This window comes from Oryx dammah, unplaced genomic scaffold, assembly GCF_014754425.2.
Source record: "Oryx dammah isolate SB20612 unplaced genomic scaffold, SCBI_Odam_1.1 HiC_scaffold_5, whole genome shotgun sequence".
In the NCBI taxonomy this organism is placed as follows: Eukaryota; Metazoa; Chordata; class Mammalia; order Artiodactyla; family Bovidae; genus Oryx; species Oryx dammah.
The window spans coordinates 93,949,099-93,963,020 of record NW_024070189.1 but is presented as its reverse complement, the minus strand read 5'-3'; the positions used below and the strand labels follow the sequence as shown (position 1 = coordinate 93,963,020).

At 50.5% G+C, this 13,922-nt stretch overlaps 1 protein-coding gene across 7 annotated transcripts in view; it reads left to right on the top strand.

Annotated features, from left to right (window-relative positions):
- The window catches only part of SMARCA4 (SWI/SNF related, matrix associated, actin dependent regulator of chromatin, subfamily a, member 4), a 92,037-nt gene that overhangs the window by 66,748 nt on the left and 11,367 nt on the right, over positions 1-13,922 (top strand). For 4 of the 7 annotated variants that reach the window (XM_040240673.1, XM_040240672.1, XM_040240670.1 and 1 more), the window contains one exon: positions 3,824-4,077. In XM_040240673.1, coding sequence (XP_040096607.1) covers positions 3,824-4,077 — 254 coding nt within the window. Of the gene's footprint in view, positions 1-3,814; positions 4,078-13,922 lie in introns of all 7 variants that reach the window. The other 3 variants (XM_040240667.1, XM_040240671.1, XM_040240668.1) reach the window with 1 other exon arrangement.

The following is a 13,922-nucleotide window of genomic DNA, read 5'->3' as shown; positions in this document are numbered from 1 at the left end:
GTCAGCATCTGGGTTACTGTGACACATCAGACCCCACCCCCACCCCAGAGCTCTTGAGTGTAGAGATGACTGTTGAGAGCCCATCCCTCAAATTGTTGTCCCTGAAACAGTACTTGCAGAAGGCAGGTGGCGGCTTTTGGCTACGCCCTGCTGATTGTCACACCCTGGAATGAACAGCTGCAGCCCAGGCCTCTGATCACACACCCCGAGGTTCCTCTTGATTAGCTGTGGTTGCGGTGCTTCCTCAGCCGTGAGGCCAGGTCTCCTGAGACCTCAGAACACCCAAGATTTGCAAGCTCACCCACTGAGCTATGCACCAGAGGGAGCTGTCGAAGCATGCCAGGCAAGAAGCTACAAAACTCAGATGAGCCAGCTGGGGTGTCCTGTCCCCAGCCCTCAGCTCCAGGCTCTGAGAGGCAGAACAGAACCTCTGACATCAGCCCAGGAATAAACCTTACAGCTCCCATGGGACCTCTGCCAGTCCTGGATTGCTAAGGCAGTGGGTGCCCTTGAAAAGGGCCTCCCAGGTGGTTCAGTGGTAAAGAATCCTTCTGCAATGCAGGCAACACAGGTTAGATTCCTGGGTCGGAAAGATCCCCTGGAGGAGGAAATGGTAATCCACTCCTGTATTCTTGCCTGGGAAATCCCATGGACAGAGGAGCCTGGAGGGCCACAGTTCATGGGGTTGCAAAGCATTGGACATGACTGAGCATGCATGGTACACCTTTAAAAAAAAGAAACTGCCCACTTGTATATAATAATAACTTATGCACATTTCTTTGTCTACATTTTTTGAAGAATAACTTACATACCATGGAATTCACCCACTTAAGATGCACAATTCAGTGATTTTGGTATGTTCAGAGTTGTGACACTGTCATCATAAATGAAGTCTAGACCTTTCTCTTCTCAAAGAAACCCTTTGCTCTCTAGCTATCTTCCCATCCCTTTAAATCCTCTAAATAACTTTTGTCCACAAAAATTTTGACTATTCAGGACATTTTCCATGTGTAAAATCATGGAATACATGATCCTTTGATGTCAGGCTTCTTTCACTTAGGAAAATGATGTTTTCCGGGTTCATTTAGATTCTCGCACACCTCAAGAGTTCATTCTTTTTATGGCTGAATGATACACCATTATGTGGGTATATAGTACAAGACTTGTGTATCCAGTCATCAGTGGATACTCATCACTGGGGTTGTTTCTGTTTTTCGGCTGTTATGAATAACACACTGAATATTTGTGCATACAAATATTGTGAACACATGTTTTGATTTCTCTGGGGTGGATGCCAAGGAGTGGATCATAGGGTCATTCTCTGTTTAACCTTTGAAGGGACAAAAACTCTTTTCCAAAGTGAGTGAACCATTTTACACTCCTACTATCAACACAAGAGGGTTTCAGTTTCTCCACATCCTCACTGATAACTTTTATTTTTTGGCTTCAGCTGTGCCAGGCGGCATGTAGGATCTTAGTTCCCTGACTGGGGATCAAACCAGCACCCCTTGCATTTGAAGCTCAGTCTTACCTGCTGGACCGCCAGGGAGGCCCTACTTGCCTTTTTGATTCCAGCCATTCTGGTGGGTGTGCAGTGGTACCTGTGGGTTTGAACTGCATCTCCAGCGGGGCTCACGGTGTCAGGCTCCTTTTCGTGTGCTTGTTGGCCATTTGTAGACCTTCTTTAAAAGCCTATTATCAGACAGAATTTGCAGATGTTTTTTCCTGTTCTGTGGGGTGGTTTTGGTTTTTGTTTTTCACTGTCTTGACGGTGTCCTCTGTCGCACAAAAATTTAAATTCTGATGAAGTCAAATTTGTTTTTCTCTTTTGGCCTTGGTATCATGTCTGAGAGTCAGTCCATTGCCAAATTGAAGGTCACAGAGATTTACCCCTGTGTTTTCTTTCAAGCCTTTTAGAGTGTCAGCTCTTAGATTTAGGTCCATGATCCTTTCTCTGTTAACTTTTGCCTATGGCATGGGGTCAAGGTCCAGATCCATGCTTTTGCACGTGGCCTCTGGTCTTCCCAGCACCATTGTTGGAAAGACTGTTCTTTGCGCTTGGATAACATCCTTTTTTTTCAGTAGGCCATAGTCAGTAAAATTTGCATTAATAAAAGAGAGATTTATCCAAAACGGCACACCTCGGTCTTAGCTGTGGGCATGGAATTGGCACCGCTTCTCTGGCACCCACTGTGCCCTGTATGCACACAGACCCTTCAGAATGTGTCTGCCTGTTTCCCCGCTGTGCTGACCCACATGTCTTGGGTGTAGGACCAGAGGCTCCAGTATTGGATTCTAGATTCTCCTGTAATAATCATCACAGACACAGTGACTTTAACACAACAGGAATTCAACTTCTCATAGTTCCGCAGGCTGGAAGTCTGAAATGTAGGCATTAGCAGGGCTGTGTTCTGTCTCAAGGTTCCTTCCTTGCCTCTTCCAGCTTGTGGTGGCCCCAGCATTCCTTGGCTTGTGGCCACGTCTCTCCAGTCTCGGCCTCCATCTTCACATGGATGTCCCCAGAGTCTCTTTGTATGCCCTTTTCTGTCTCCTGAAGTCTGGTCCACCCTAATAGAGGATGGTCTCATCTCAATCCTTGAGTTATTATGTGTGCAAAGATCCTCTTATCCCATAAGATGGCACTCTGAGGTTCCAGGTAGATACAGATTAGAGGGGACATGCTTCAGCTCACTGAGTGCCCTCCCCTGGGCCAGCCTGCTCTCAGGCCCTCCTGCCCGCTCTGTGCCCCTGTGCTGTTCCTTTAGCCTGGATACCTCCTCCCATCGCCCCCCAGCCCTCAGGTCTGCTGACGTGCCCCACCCCGGGGAGCACTTCCCACCCCTGACCGGGACACATCAGCTGCCGCACCCTCAGAGCACCACCCACCCTCCCCATGGCACTCTGCACACTTGTCACTCTGTTTGTTGGGGTGTGTGACTGTCTCTCCTCCGCAGGGGGCGGTGCTCAGTGCCTGGCCCCTACCTGCTCACAGTTGCAGCAAGTCACTGAGATGAGTAATCAGTGCCTCCCCTCCTTTTGGCTCCAGGCCCCCCTCCCATTTCTGACTCCAAGCTCCCCTGGACACCTGGCTTCCTCTCACTGGGTGGTCGGATTAGTTACTACCTTTGAGAATTCATCATTCAGAACTATTTTAAAATGACCATTCACATTCATGTCCTTCAACTCAGCAATTTCACTTCCAGGAATCTATCTGAAAGACAGTCTGGTCATGGCATTACTTAAAAACAGCCCACCCCCTCACCCCACCCCACCCCAAGTTGGAAAGAACCTAAATTGCCCAAGAACAGAAGTTCAATTAAGGCCCGCTGTGCGAGAAAATACTTAATAGACGTTAAAAATGGTGTTGCAGCAAAACGAGAGGAAATGTATCTAGGACAACTTAGTGAGCCAAACGATGGGTCATGGTGTGGTCTGGGGCTCTATCCCACTGCCACCTCGGTTGTGCACACACAGGTGGATGGTGGTCCACCTGTGGGAACGTTCCTGATACCATCGAACTGCATGCTTGACAGTGTTTGAAGCACTTGATTCTGTGGGATGTGGGTCTTAGCACAATTGTTTAATAACATGGCAGGTCTGGTTGACCAGGTCACCTCCCGGTGGAGGGCTGACAGGCACCCACTCTTTGCAGCTGTGCACCATGAGACTGTGACTCTTCAACTTGTCACAGACGCCGTATGTCCATGAAGGACGGGGTTGGGGAGGCAGAGCTGTCCCCCACTGGGCCCCTGGGTCTGCGCGCGGCCTCTGCTTGTCGACCTCGGTGCTGGCTGTCCTATTTTTACCACTATTGACCCTGAAGGCCATCGAGGAGGGCACGCTGGAGGAGATCGAAGAGGAGGTCCGGCAGAAGAAATCGTCACGGAAGCGCAAGCGAGACAGCGACGCCGGCCCCTCCACCCCAACCACCAGCACTCGCAGCCGCGATAAGGACGATGAGAGCAAGAAGCAGAAGAAGCGTGGCCGGCCACCTGCTGAGAAGCTCTCCCCTAACCCGCCCAACCTCACCAAGAAAATGAAGAAGATCGTGGATGCCGTGATCAAGTACAAGGACAGGTAAGTGGGGGCTCCGGGGGGGCCCTGTGAGCCCACTGCCTCCAGGGCAGTCACTCCACAAGCTCTGGTTGGTTCTCTGTCTCAGAGTCTCTGCCCTCGTGGGACATGACATTCACGTCCTGGAAGAGGGGAGACAGTGGCAGCTGTGATGAGAGGGCAGGAAGGTGACCTTTGAGAGGAGCCCTAAGGAGGGCAGGTCTGGGGCCCTCCAGTGGGGTGAGCAGAGGACAAGGGTGTCTGCTGTGATGGAGGCCGATCACGTGGCCAGTGGACCGTGGTGAGGAGGCTCCTGTGGCTGGAGCAGAGAGCCAGTGGGTCTCCTGTAGACACCTGCCCCCACCCTCGCTGCCCTCTTCCCATCTGCTGTAGTCTCCCTGGGCCATCGCAGGTCAGCCGCTTGTTGAGAAGACATAGACCTGGGTCCCTGCCCTCAGAGAGATACCAAATAGAAGACTGTGTGCTTTCTGCTTCAGTGAGGGTCCTGAGTGGGTCAGGAGATCTCCTTAAGAAAAACGGGGACTTTTCCTGGTGGTCCAGCAGTTAAGGCTCTGTGCTACCTTGCAGGGGACACGGGTTCAATCCCTGGTCAGGCAACTAAGATCCCACATGCTATGTAGTGTGGGCTAGGGGGAAGAAAAGATGGAAAAAGCAGAATAAGAAAATCATGGCTTTCTCACAGTGCTCCCAGGAGATGTGTGCGTGTCCTGCCCACCCAGGGCAGGTTGTGTGCAGGTGCGCAGGGCAGCCAGGGTCGTCCTTCAGCCCCCCAGTGTCCATTCTGCTTCCTGCTACATCCAGGTCAATAAGGCTGTCCCCATGGCAGGAAGGCTTGAATTTATAGCAATGCTTAGCAGTTAGTCACAAGCAAAGTCGGGGGGAATTAATCTGTGGGAGGGAATAGTGTCAAGGTGTGAGCCCAGGGGTCATCCCTTGGAGAAACTGTTAGTGTGAATTTTAGGGTGAGTAGTGACTGTTATAGAACCCAAATAAAGGATGCAAATTGTGCTAAGGATTTTCCGTCATTAGAAGAGAAACAAAGGATGAAGTGGAGAAGAGGCAGATTCAAGTTCAGCTGCTGGGCCTAAGAATGTAACCTGTGTCATTGTTGAAAACAAAACATCAAACTCATTTGGACACTTCACCTCTGAGGCAGATTCCACAAAGAACAAGAAGTGTAGAGCAACAATTATTCAAAATACGGAACGTACAAAAATCCAGTGAAAACAACAGACCCTGGTTTTTTCTTCCTAATGATATTCTTCCAAAAGAACCTTGTTAGAATCGAGAAAACAAAGACCCTTGGAGGTCAGTGGGGAAGGATGGGTTTTTCTGAACGTCATGCAGATTGCTAGCATATCCAGACAGAGAAGATGAACCTTGACCTCTCCCTTCCCTGCACACATGTATTAATTTTAAATGGATGATAGACAAATGTGATGTAAATGAGCTGTATTTCAGTAAAGGTTTTTTTTTTTTAATGTGAAAAGAACAACATGGGAGAAACTCTTTATGGCCTGAAAAGAGGCTAGACTTCTTCAGGAGGTCAGAAACGCCACTAGCAATAGAAGACTCTTAAGTGAGACTTCACTAAAGTTAAAAATATCTGTTCATTAGAAGACACCCTCTTAACAGATGGTGAAAATTGTTACAGACTTGGAAAGGAAAATCAGATTTTAAAACAGGCCAAAAGGGACTTCCATGATGGTCCGTGGTTAAGACCTTGCGCTCGCTTCCAATGCAGGAAGCACAAGTTTGATCCTAGGTGGGGAAACTGTAAGATTCTCTGTGCCATATGGAGTGACCTTAAATAAATAAAAATAAAATGGGCAGGAACTTCCCTGGTGGTCCATGGTCAAGAATCTGCCTGCCAGTGCATGGGACATGGGTTGGATCCCTGGTCCGGTAGGATCCCACCTGCCATGGAGCAGCTAAACCGGTGTGCTCCAACTGCCAGTCCTGGACTATTGAGCCCGTGCTCTGCAACAAGGGAAGCCACCACAGTGAGAAGCCCAAGCACCCCAACTAGAGTGGAGAAAGCCCATGCACAGCACTGAGGACCCAGCACAGCCAGAAATTTAAAAATAAACAAAATGGGCAAAAGGCGTGAACAGACACCTCCCAGAAGAGGATGCCTTGATGACCAGTCAGCATATGAAAAAGTGTTCTGATCACTGCACGAATGTCATGACCACAAGGAAACATACAAGTGGATGGGAGTGACGTGCCCCCTCATGTGCCCCAGAACGGCGTCACCAAGAACGTGGAGCTCCAGGACCTCACACGCTGCTCATGGGTGCACCAGGCTCTGGGCATTGTCTCCCAGAGCTGGGCACACTGACTGCACTTCTGGCATGGCCACTCCAGTCCTAGTGCTGAGCGCACACGCCCACCAGAAGACACGCACAGGTGCGTCCACAGCAGCTCTGATCACAACTGCCCTAAAGGAAACAGTCCAGTGTCCACCCCCAGGAGAACATGTCCACGGTAGCCTAATGGAAGAGCAGAATTCTGCCAACCACAGAAACAGCCAAATATCAGCTCCCTGGAAGAATCTTAGAGATGCTTTGTTGAGGGAGAGAAGCCAAACATTGACAAGTACAAGTTGTGTGCTTCCCGTTACAGGAAGTTCAGAAGCGGATCACTGGTGATGGATGTGGGTCAGTGGTTACTTCCGGTGGGGGCACTTGACAGGGAAGAGGCACTAGGGACCCTCTGGGACCTTGGAATCTGGGTCTGCACTTGAACCCTTCACCAGGAGTACACCTCGGATGCATATACTTCCCCGTAGCAGGCTACATCTCTGTTAAAAAAAACCAGGGCTTCCCTGGTGGTCCACTGGCTAAGAGGACCAGTGCAGGGGCCCTGGGTTCCACGCCTGGCCAGAGAACTAGGTTCCACATGCAGCAGCTAAGAGTTCATGTTGCACAACTGAAGACCTCACCTGGGGCAACGAAGACCTGGTGCAGCCAAGCAAATCAGTAAATAGACACTTGGAACCAGCATCTTACTGATAAGGCCCTGGATATTTTCAAACGAAAGACAAAATATGTCAGATATCAGTCCACCTTCTGTCATCCCGTGACTTAGAGAAAAATCCATCTGAGCATCGTGTTTCGCCATAGGCACACAAGAGAAAGTGGCTCCCCCAGCTGCTGGGAACCACCATTCTCCGGGCTGTGTGAAATGGGTGGTAAATCGGTCTGGCATGGTACAGGGAACCCTCAAGACTGGTCTTTAGGACACAGAGATCCTGTTAGGGATTCTGCCATCCAGCCTGCCGAGAAACCCAGCTGCAATCACAGAGCTGAGCTCCCAGCCCTGTTGGACCCACACAGCGGTGCCTCCATTGAGGGTTGGACAGGTGGCTGATGTTTAACCTCATGTCCCCCTGGAATAGACGGCCATGCTAGATTGGGCGTGCCTGCTAAATCGCTTCAGTCATGTCCGACTCTGTGCAACCCCACGGACTGTAGTCCGCCAGGCTCCTCGGTTCGTGAGATGTTTCAGGCAAGAAAACTGGAGTGGGTTGCCATTTCCTTCTCCAACACTAGACTGGGAGCTCTCCATTAAGCTGGGGGAACTGCAGAGCAGTTACAAGAAGGACAGCAAATAAGACCATTCTGAGAAGTACCCCCGCCTCCAGCTTTGAGATGAGTTTGGTTCTTGACTGGAGCTGGGCCTTCCACTTGCTGGTTTGCTGGTGACCACACAGGAAGAGATCAGACGAGGCAGCAAATGCAGGAGAATTGTCTTGGTTGTAGTGCTGCTTTGTGGCAAATGCTTTCAGAGATGATGTGTGGGAACAAGCTGACATTTCTGATGTTCTCAGCAGACAATTTGAAGTCCTGGGGAAAACCACGATGTGGTTCATGCAGCTGTAGGATTCGGCCCCACCCTGTCTCTTCTGACCACAGCTGCAGAGTCCAGGGTCTCCAGGTCCATCCTCAGACTGAGTGATCCCCTGGAAGGACTCAGAACATTCTGAAAGCTGGTGTGCTCATGGTGATGGTTTTTCACAGCGAAAGGACACAGGTTAGAACCAGCCGAAGGGAGAGGCGTAGGGAGCAGCATCCTGTGGCGTTGCAGGCAGCATTACAGGAAGACGCACACGGAGCATTACCAGCCCGCAAGCCTTGCTGTCTGGGAACTCGGTAACATAGACATGACTGACCACCACATGGCTGCCTGGTCTCCAGCCCCTCTATGGTTGAGCTGATGCTGTGTGACCCCACACCTCTGCCTAGAATCACATTCTTAGACTCTGTGCCCAAGGACCCCAGTTAAAGAAAGTCACCCCAACCCTGTCCCGCTCCAGGCAGGACATCCCAGGGCCCAGAGATGGCCTCCTAGCAGCTGAGGACAAAGGCCAGACCTTTCTTTGGGCCAGGTTATAATCTCTGTGATGGACCTGTCACCTACCTGGAAAGTTCTAAGGGACTGACCACTGCGCCACACCAAGGAGAATAGATATAGAAAGAAATCAGAGGCAACCTAACTCACTTTTTTTCTCAGACTTCCGACCACTCCTTCCCAGAAGGAAAAGTGAAACTTTGGGCTTAAAGATCCCATTTCATTTCCAGAACCCTGAGATTAGCTAAACACTGCACTTGAGTTAATGTGGATCCGAAGGAGAGACCGTTACAGCTTGGTTCTTCTTGGCTGCCACGGAATGGTCACCAGACATTGTCAGCAGCTGGCTTCCGTGGAGGGAGCCTGCCTTGCTGAGCTGGGGTCATGGGGCTTTCGTTCCTGCCCCTGGTGATCATGGAGGCTCCATGCGGTCTCTCCAGAGAGAAGTGGCTGGGCCTGTCCTGAGCTGCCACTGATCAGCACCGCTCCAAAGTCTGCTTTCAAGTGTTGATTTCAAGATCGCCCCACAGTTATGTCCAAATACCCATGCAGTCATCGTTGCTTGCACCTTCGCATCTATAGCCTTGTCTGCATGCATGTAATGTGCTGATTTGGAACCTTTTGCTTCCTTCATGTGTGTTCAGACTTAGGGCCGCCACACCCACCCTTGCCAAGCTCCTTGCCGCCCATCCGTGTGCCCTGCGAGTAGCATGCCCTGGCATTGTATGGCTTCTGACATTGGCATGTCCAGCTTCTGGCATTGGCAGCTGCAACCCCTGCTATGTCAGGATGAAGATACACATCCCAGGACTTCCCTGGTGGTCCAGTGGCTAAGGTTGTGCTCCGAGTGCAGGGGGCCTGGGTTCAGTACATGGTCAGGGAACTAGATCCCACATGCCGCAAGTAAGAGTTCACATGCCACAACGGAAGATCCTGTCCGCAACTAAAACCTGGCGAAGCCAAATGAATGAATAAGTAAGTAAATATATTTTTTAAATGGTTCAGTTCAGTCGCTCAGTCGTGTCCGACTCTTTGCGACCCCATGAATTGCAGCACGCCAGGCCTCCCTGTCCATCACCATCTCCCGGAGTTCACTCAGACTCACGTCCATCGAGTCCATGATGCCATCCAGCCATCTCATCCTCTGTCATCCCCTTCTCCTCCTGCCCTCAATCCCTCCCAGCATCAGAGTCTTTTCCAATGAGTCAACTCTTCGCATGAGGTGGCCAAAGTACTGGAGTTTCAGCTTTAGCATCATTCCTTCCAAAGAAATCCCAGGGCTGATCTCCTTCAGAATGGACTGGTTGGATCTCCTTGCAGTCCAAGGGACTCTCAAGAGTCTTCGCCGACACCACAGTTCAAAAGCATCAATTCTTTGGCGCTCGGCCTTCTTCACAGTCCAACTCTCACATCCATACATGACCACAGGAAGAACCATAGCCTTGACTAGGCGGACCTTAGTCAGCAAAGTAATGTCTCTGCTTTTGAATATACTATCTAGGTTGGTCATAACTTTTCTTCCAAGGAGTAAGCGTCTTTTAAGTTCATGGCTTAAGATGGTAAATTTAAAAGAAAGAAAATGCACTGCCCGCTATGGGTTCACTATGGGAAAATGCTTGGAAGAATCTGCAGCTGACCAATCCTGGCCTGGGCAGCCCTGGAGGCCAAGCCTGCATGCAGGACCTCTCAGGGCACCTTCTTCTTGGTGCTTGGAAACCTGAAAACTACACAGAGGAACCATCTGTTAAGTAGCCATGAGTGAAACCAGAATTAATTAAGTTGGAAATAGGGATTTCCACTTTAAAATCTAAACATGCAAATAAGTTAGGCTCCGGGGTCTGGCCAGGGACTGTGTGTGTTGCCAGCTGCTGTCTTCTCCCCCGACCCTTCGCAGGGAGGCAGCTGCCTGTGGCCAGAACATTTGGGTACTGTCTCCAGATGCCAGTCAGTGGTCATGTGTCCCAAGGCACATTCCATGGCGCCTTTGGGACGGCTTCAGAGAAGTGCATCTTCTAGAAGGCCTTTCTCCAGGGGTCAGCCTCCTTAGGACCCCACAGAACCCCCTCTGTGCCCAGCTGGCTGGGGTATAGAGCTAGACTGTTAGCAGCTCCAGGGCAGAATTGTGGCTGCTGTAAAATCTGTGTGGGACAGTGTAGGCATGTCTGCACCAGGTGTCCTGAGTTTGCTCACGGAGCTGAGGTTGTGCAAGATAACATCTTTGTTTTTAGGAGATTCTCAGAAGTTATTCCCAGAGGGTTCAGAAAGCTGGTGCTGTGTACAGGTGCCCAGGCTAAGCCTTCCAGAGCTGAGCTCCACTGGGTGGGCCCTCTGGGTCCCCTTCCCCTGTCTGCTTACCAAGGACCCTGTAAGAACTGTAGGGGTCTGTGGATCTGGGGTCCATACAAGATTCAGGGCTTCCCTGGTGGCTCACTGGTTAAGAAATCTGCCTGCTAATGCAGGAGCCATGGGTTTGATCCCTGGTTTGGGAAGTTCCCACATCCCGCTTGAGCAGCTAGACTTGCTCACCATGACTGCTGACTCTGTTCTAGAGCCCACGTGCTGCAGCTGCTGAAGCCTGCAAACCCTAGGGCCCATACTCCACAAAAAGAGCAGCCACCGCAATGAGAAGTCCAAGCCCCGCGGCTGGAGAGTCCCTGCTTGCCACAACTAGGGAAAAGCCCGCCCAGCCACAAAGACCCGCATAGCCGAAAATAAATACAATTATCTCTTTACAAAAAGCACCAGAGTCCCCCGTGGGTGATGAAGGGCCCCACCTCATGCACCATGGCAGCTTCACCCGGGCCTGGGGGCCACTACTCAGACCCTCTCAGCATTCGCCCTCTGCCCTTGCGGGCGCACTGAACACCTTGATTAGAATCAAAAAGCAGATCTCTCTCCAGGGGAAAGGTTGTGCGTTGATTTGTAAGAAAAACTGGGGCAGAGTCACAAGGCCCGGGCAGGTTGTTGAGCCGAAACATTCTCTAGGAGAGGATGCCCCAGTTGGCTGCAGTCCCCTCAGCATGGGCCTCTGGGGAGAAGGGAGCGGGTGACAGTGGGTGGACTTGGAGCCCTTTCCTGAGCCGGCAGGGAGGCCTCAGGCTTCTCCTGCCTCAGCCTGTGGCAGGCCACACTGGCCCTCCGTCAGGAGCCCAAGCTTGCGTCCTCTGGGGGCAGGAGGCAGGCCTCCACCTGCAGGGCCAGGTCTGGGCTGTGAAAGAGTGCTGATTGCTATCATCCAACCCCAGGCCAGTCTGAGCATGGGCACGGGCCTGGCTGTTAGCCAAGTGGGGCTCCAGACCACAAGAAGATTAACTTGGGTGGCCTTATTGAGCCAGACTGAGATTCTGAGCCTGCCACAGACCTTGCTGGAAGAAGCTCTAGCTGCCCCAGTGTGTCAGGCCAGTTCCACCCCTGGGCTTCACTCTCTGCTGGTAATTGCCGTGGTCTAGACAGAGCACGCCAAAGAGCACAACAAAAAAAATAGGGATCTAGTTCTAACGGTCTTCGTGGCTCACGTGCTCAGTCGTATCCAACTCTGCCACACTAAGACTCCGTGCCCCAATGCAGGGAGCCCAGGTTCGATCCCTGGTCAGATAACTAGATCCCACGTGCCATAGCTGAGACACCTGGAGCAGATGGCACACCTGAGAGGTGGTCTGCATTATGATCTGCCTTCTGCCACTTGCTGTGTGGCCCTGGGTCTGGTGTCCCTCTTCTCCAGCATAAAGGTTTCATTCAAGCTAAGTGGTTCCAGGACACGAGCCTCAGGAACTTCGCCAATGATCCAGTGGTTAAAAGACTTCCTCTTCCAATACAGGGGGTATTGGTTCGATCCCAGGTTGGGGAGCTAAGATCCCACATGCCTCTAGGCCCAAAAACAAAACATAAAAACAGGAGCAATATTGTAACAAATTCAATAAAGACTTTTAAAATGGTCCACATGAAAAAAAAAATCTTGAGGGCTTCCCTGGTGACCCAGTGGTAAAGAATCTGCCTGCCAATGCAGGGGACACTTCGAACCCTGCTCTGGGAAGATCTCACTTGCAACGGAGCAGCTAAGCCCATGAGCCACTACTACTGAGCCTGTGCTCTGCAATAAGAGAACCTTCGCGATGAGAAGCCACGCACCCCAGGGAATAGTAGGTCATCACAGCAAGAGAAAAGCCCACACAGCAATGAAGACCCAGCACAGCCAAAAATAAAATTATTAAAAAGAGACATAATGCCAAATGTAATGTGACCCTTGATTTCAAAAAAATATTTTAAAAAGGAAAAAAGAAACATAAGCCCTCAGGCGTGTCATTGGCTCCCTTAAAGCAGTCTGTTCACTAGAAATGTTGGTTCATTAGGTGCTTATTAATCAGCATTATCACTTGCAGCCAGTCTAGCCCTCCTCAGGAGGAGGATCCTGTAATAAGGTCCCCCTTCCCCCTCCTCTGTTGGGAGAGTGTGTTGAGAGTACAGGGCAGGTGGCCTAGAGACCTTTCCTACTGGCAGGTTCCTTGGTGAGTATCATCTCCTTTTACTTGTACATGAGGCTGGATTTTTCCTACATCACAAGCCATAAATCTGACAAGATTGATCTCATAGCAGTGCATGTCTGGCAGGTGGAGGCTCTTAGTAAATATCTGTAAGTGGAACTGCCCTAGACATTTCACTTTTCTGATTCTCGAAATGTCCTTGACTTTGTAATGGGTCAAAAATTGAACCTAGAAAGTAATTTTCTAACATCTTTTGTGAAAAATAAGGATACATGGTCCATGGTTTTGTGGGGTTTTTAAACATTTATTTATTTGGCTGCATCGGTCTTAATTGCAGTACACAGGATCCTCATGACAGCTTGCAGGTTCTTCATCGTGGCTCAGGGGCCTCTCTAATGGCAAAGCACATGGAGCTTGTGGGCTGTCGTCATGGCGTGTGAGCTTAGTTGCCCCACAACATGTGGGATCTTAGTTCCCCAACCAAGGATCGAATCCGTGTCTGCCTGTCATGGAAGGTGGAACCATCAGAGTAGTTCCTGGACTAATAGCTTTTTAATATGTTTCATTATTTCATTTTCAGGTTTCATGTACCATGTGCATGCATGTATCTTGAGATGCTGTATCAGAGAAACGTTCTGCTGCTAGATCAGTTCTTAATATCCTGAGCTGCGCCTATCTGGGGCTTCCCTGGTGGCTCAGATAATAAAAAAAAAATCCGCCTGCAGTGCAGGAGACCTGGGTTCAATCCCTGGGTCAGGAAGATTCCCCTGGAGGAGGGCATGGCAACCCACTCCAGTATTCTTGCCTGGAGAATCCCCATGGACCAAGGAGCCTGGTGGGCCACCATCCATGTGGTCACAGAGAGTCAGACACAACTGAGTGGCTAAGCACAGCTGCTCCTATCTAGGACCCTTGCTGATACATTTCACTGACTGAGAGTCAAAAGAGAAAATGGCCCAGGGTGAGAAGATGTTATCTAGAGGTGTCTTAGGAAGCTCTGCACTCTAGGAAGGA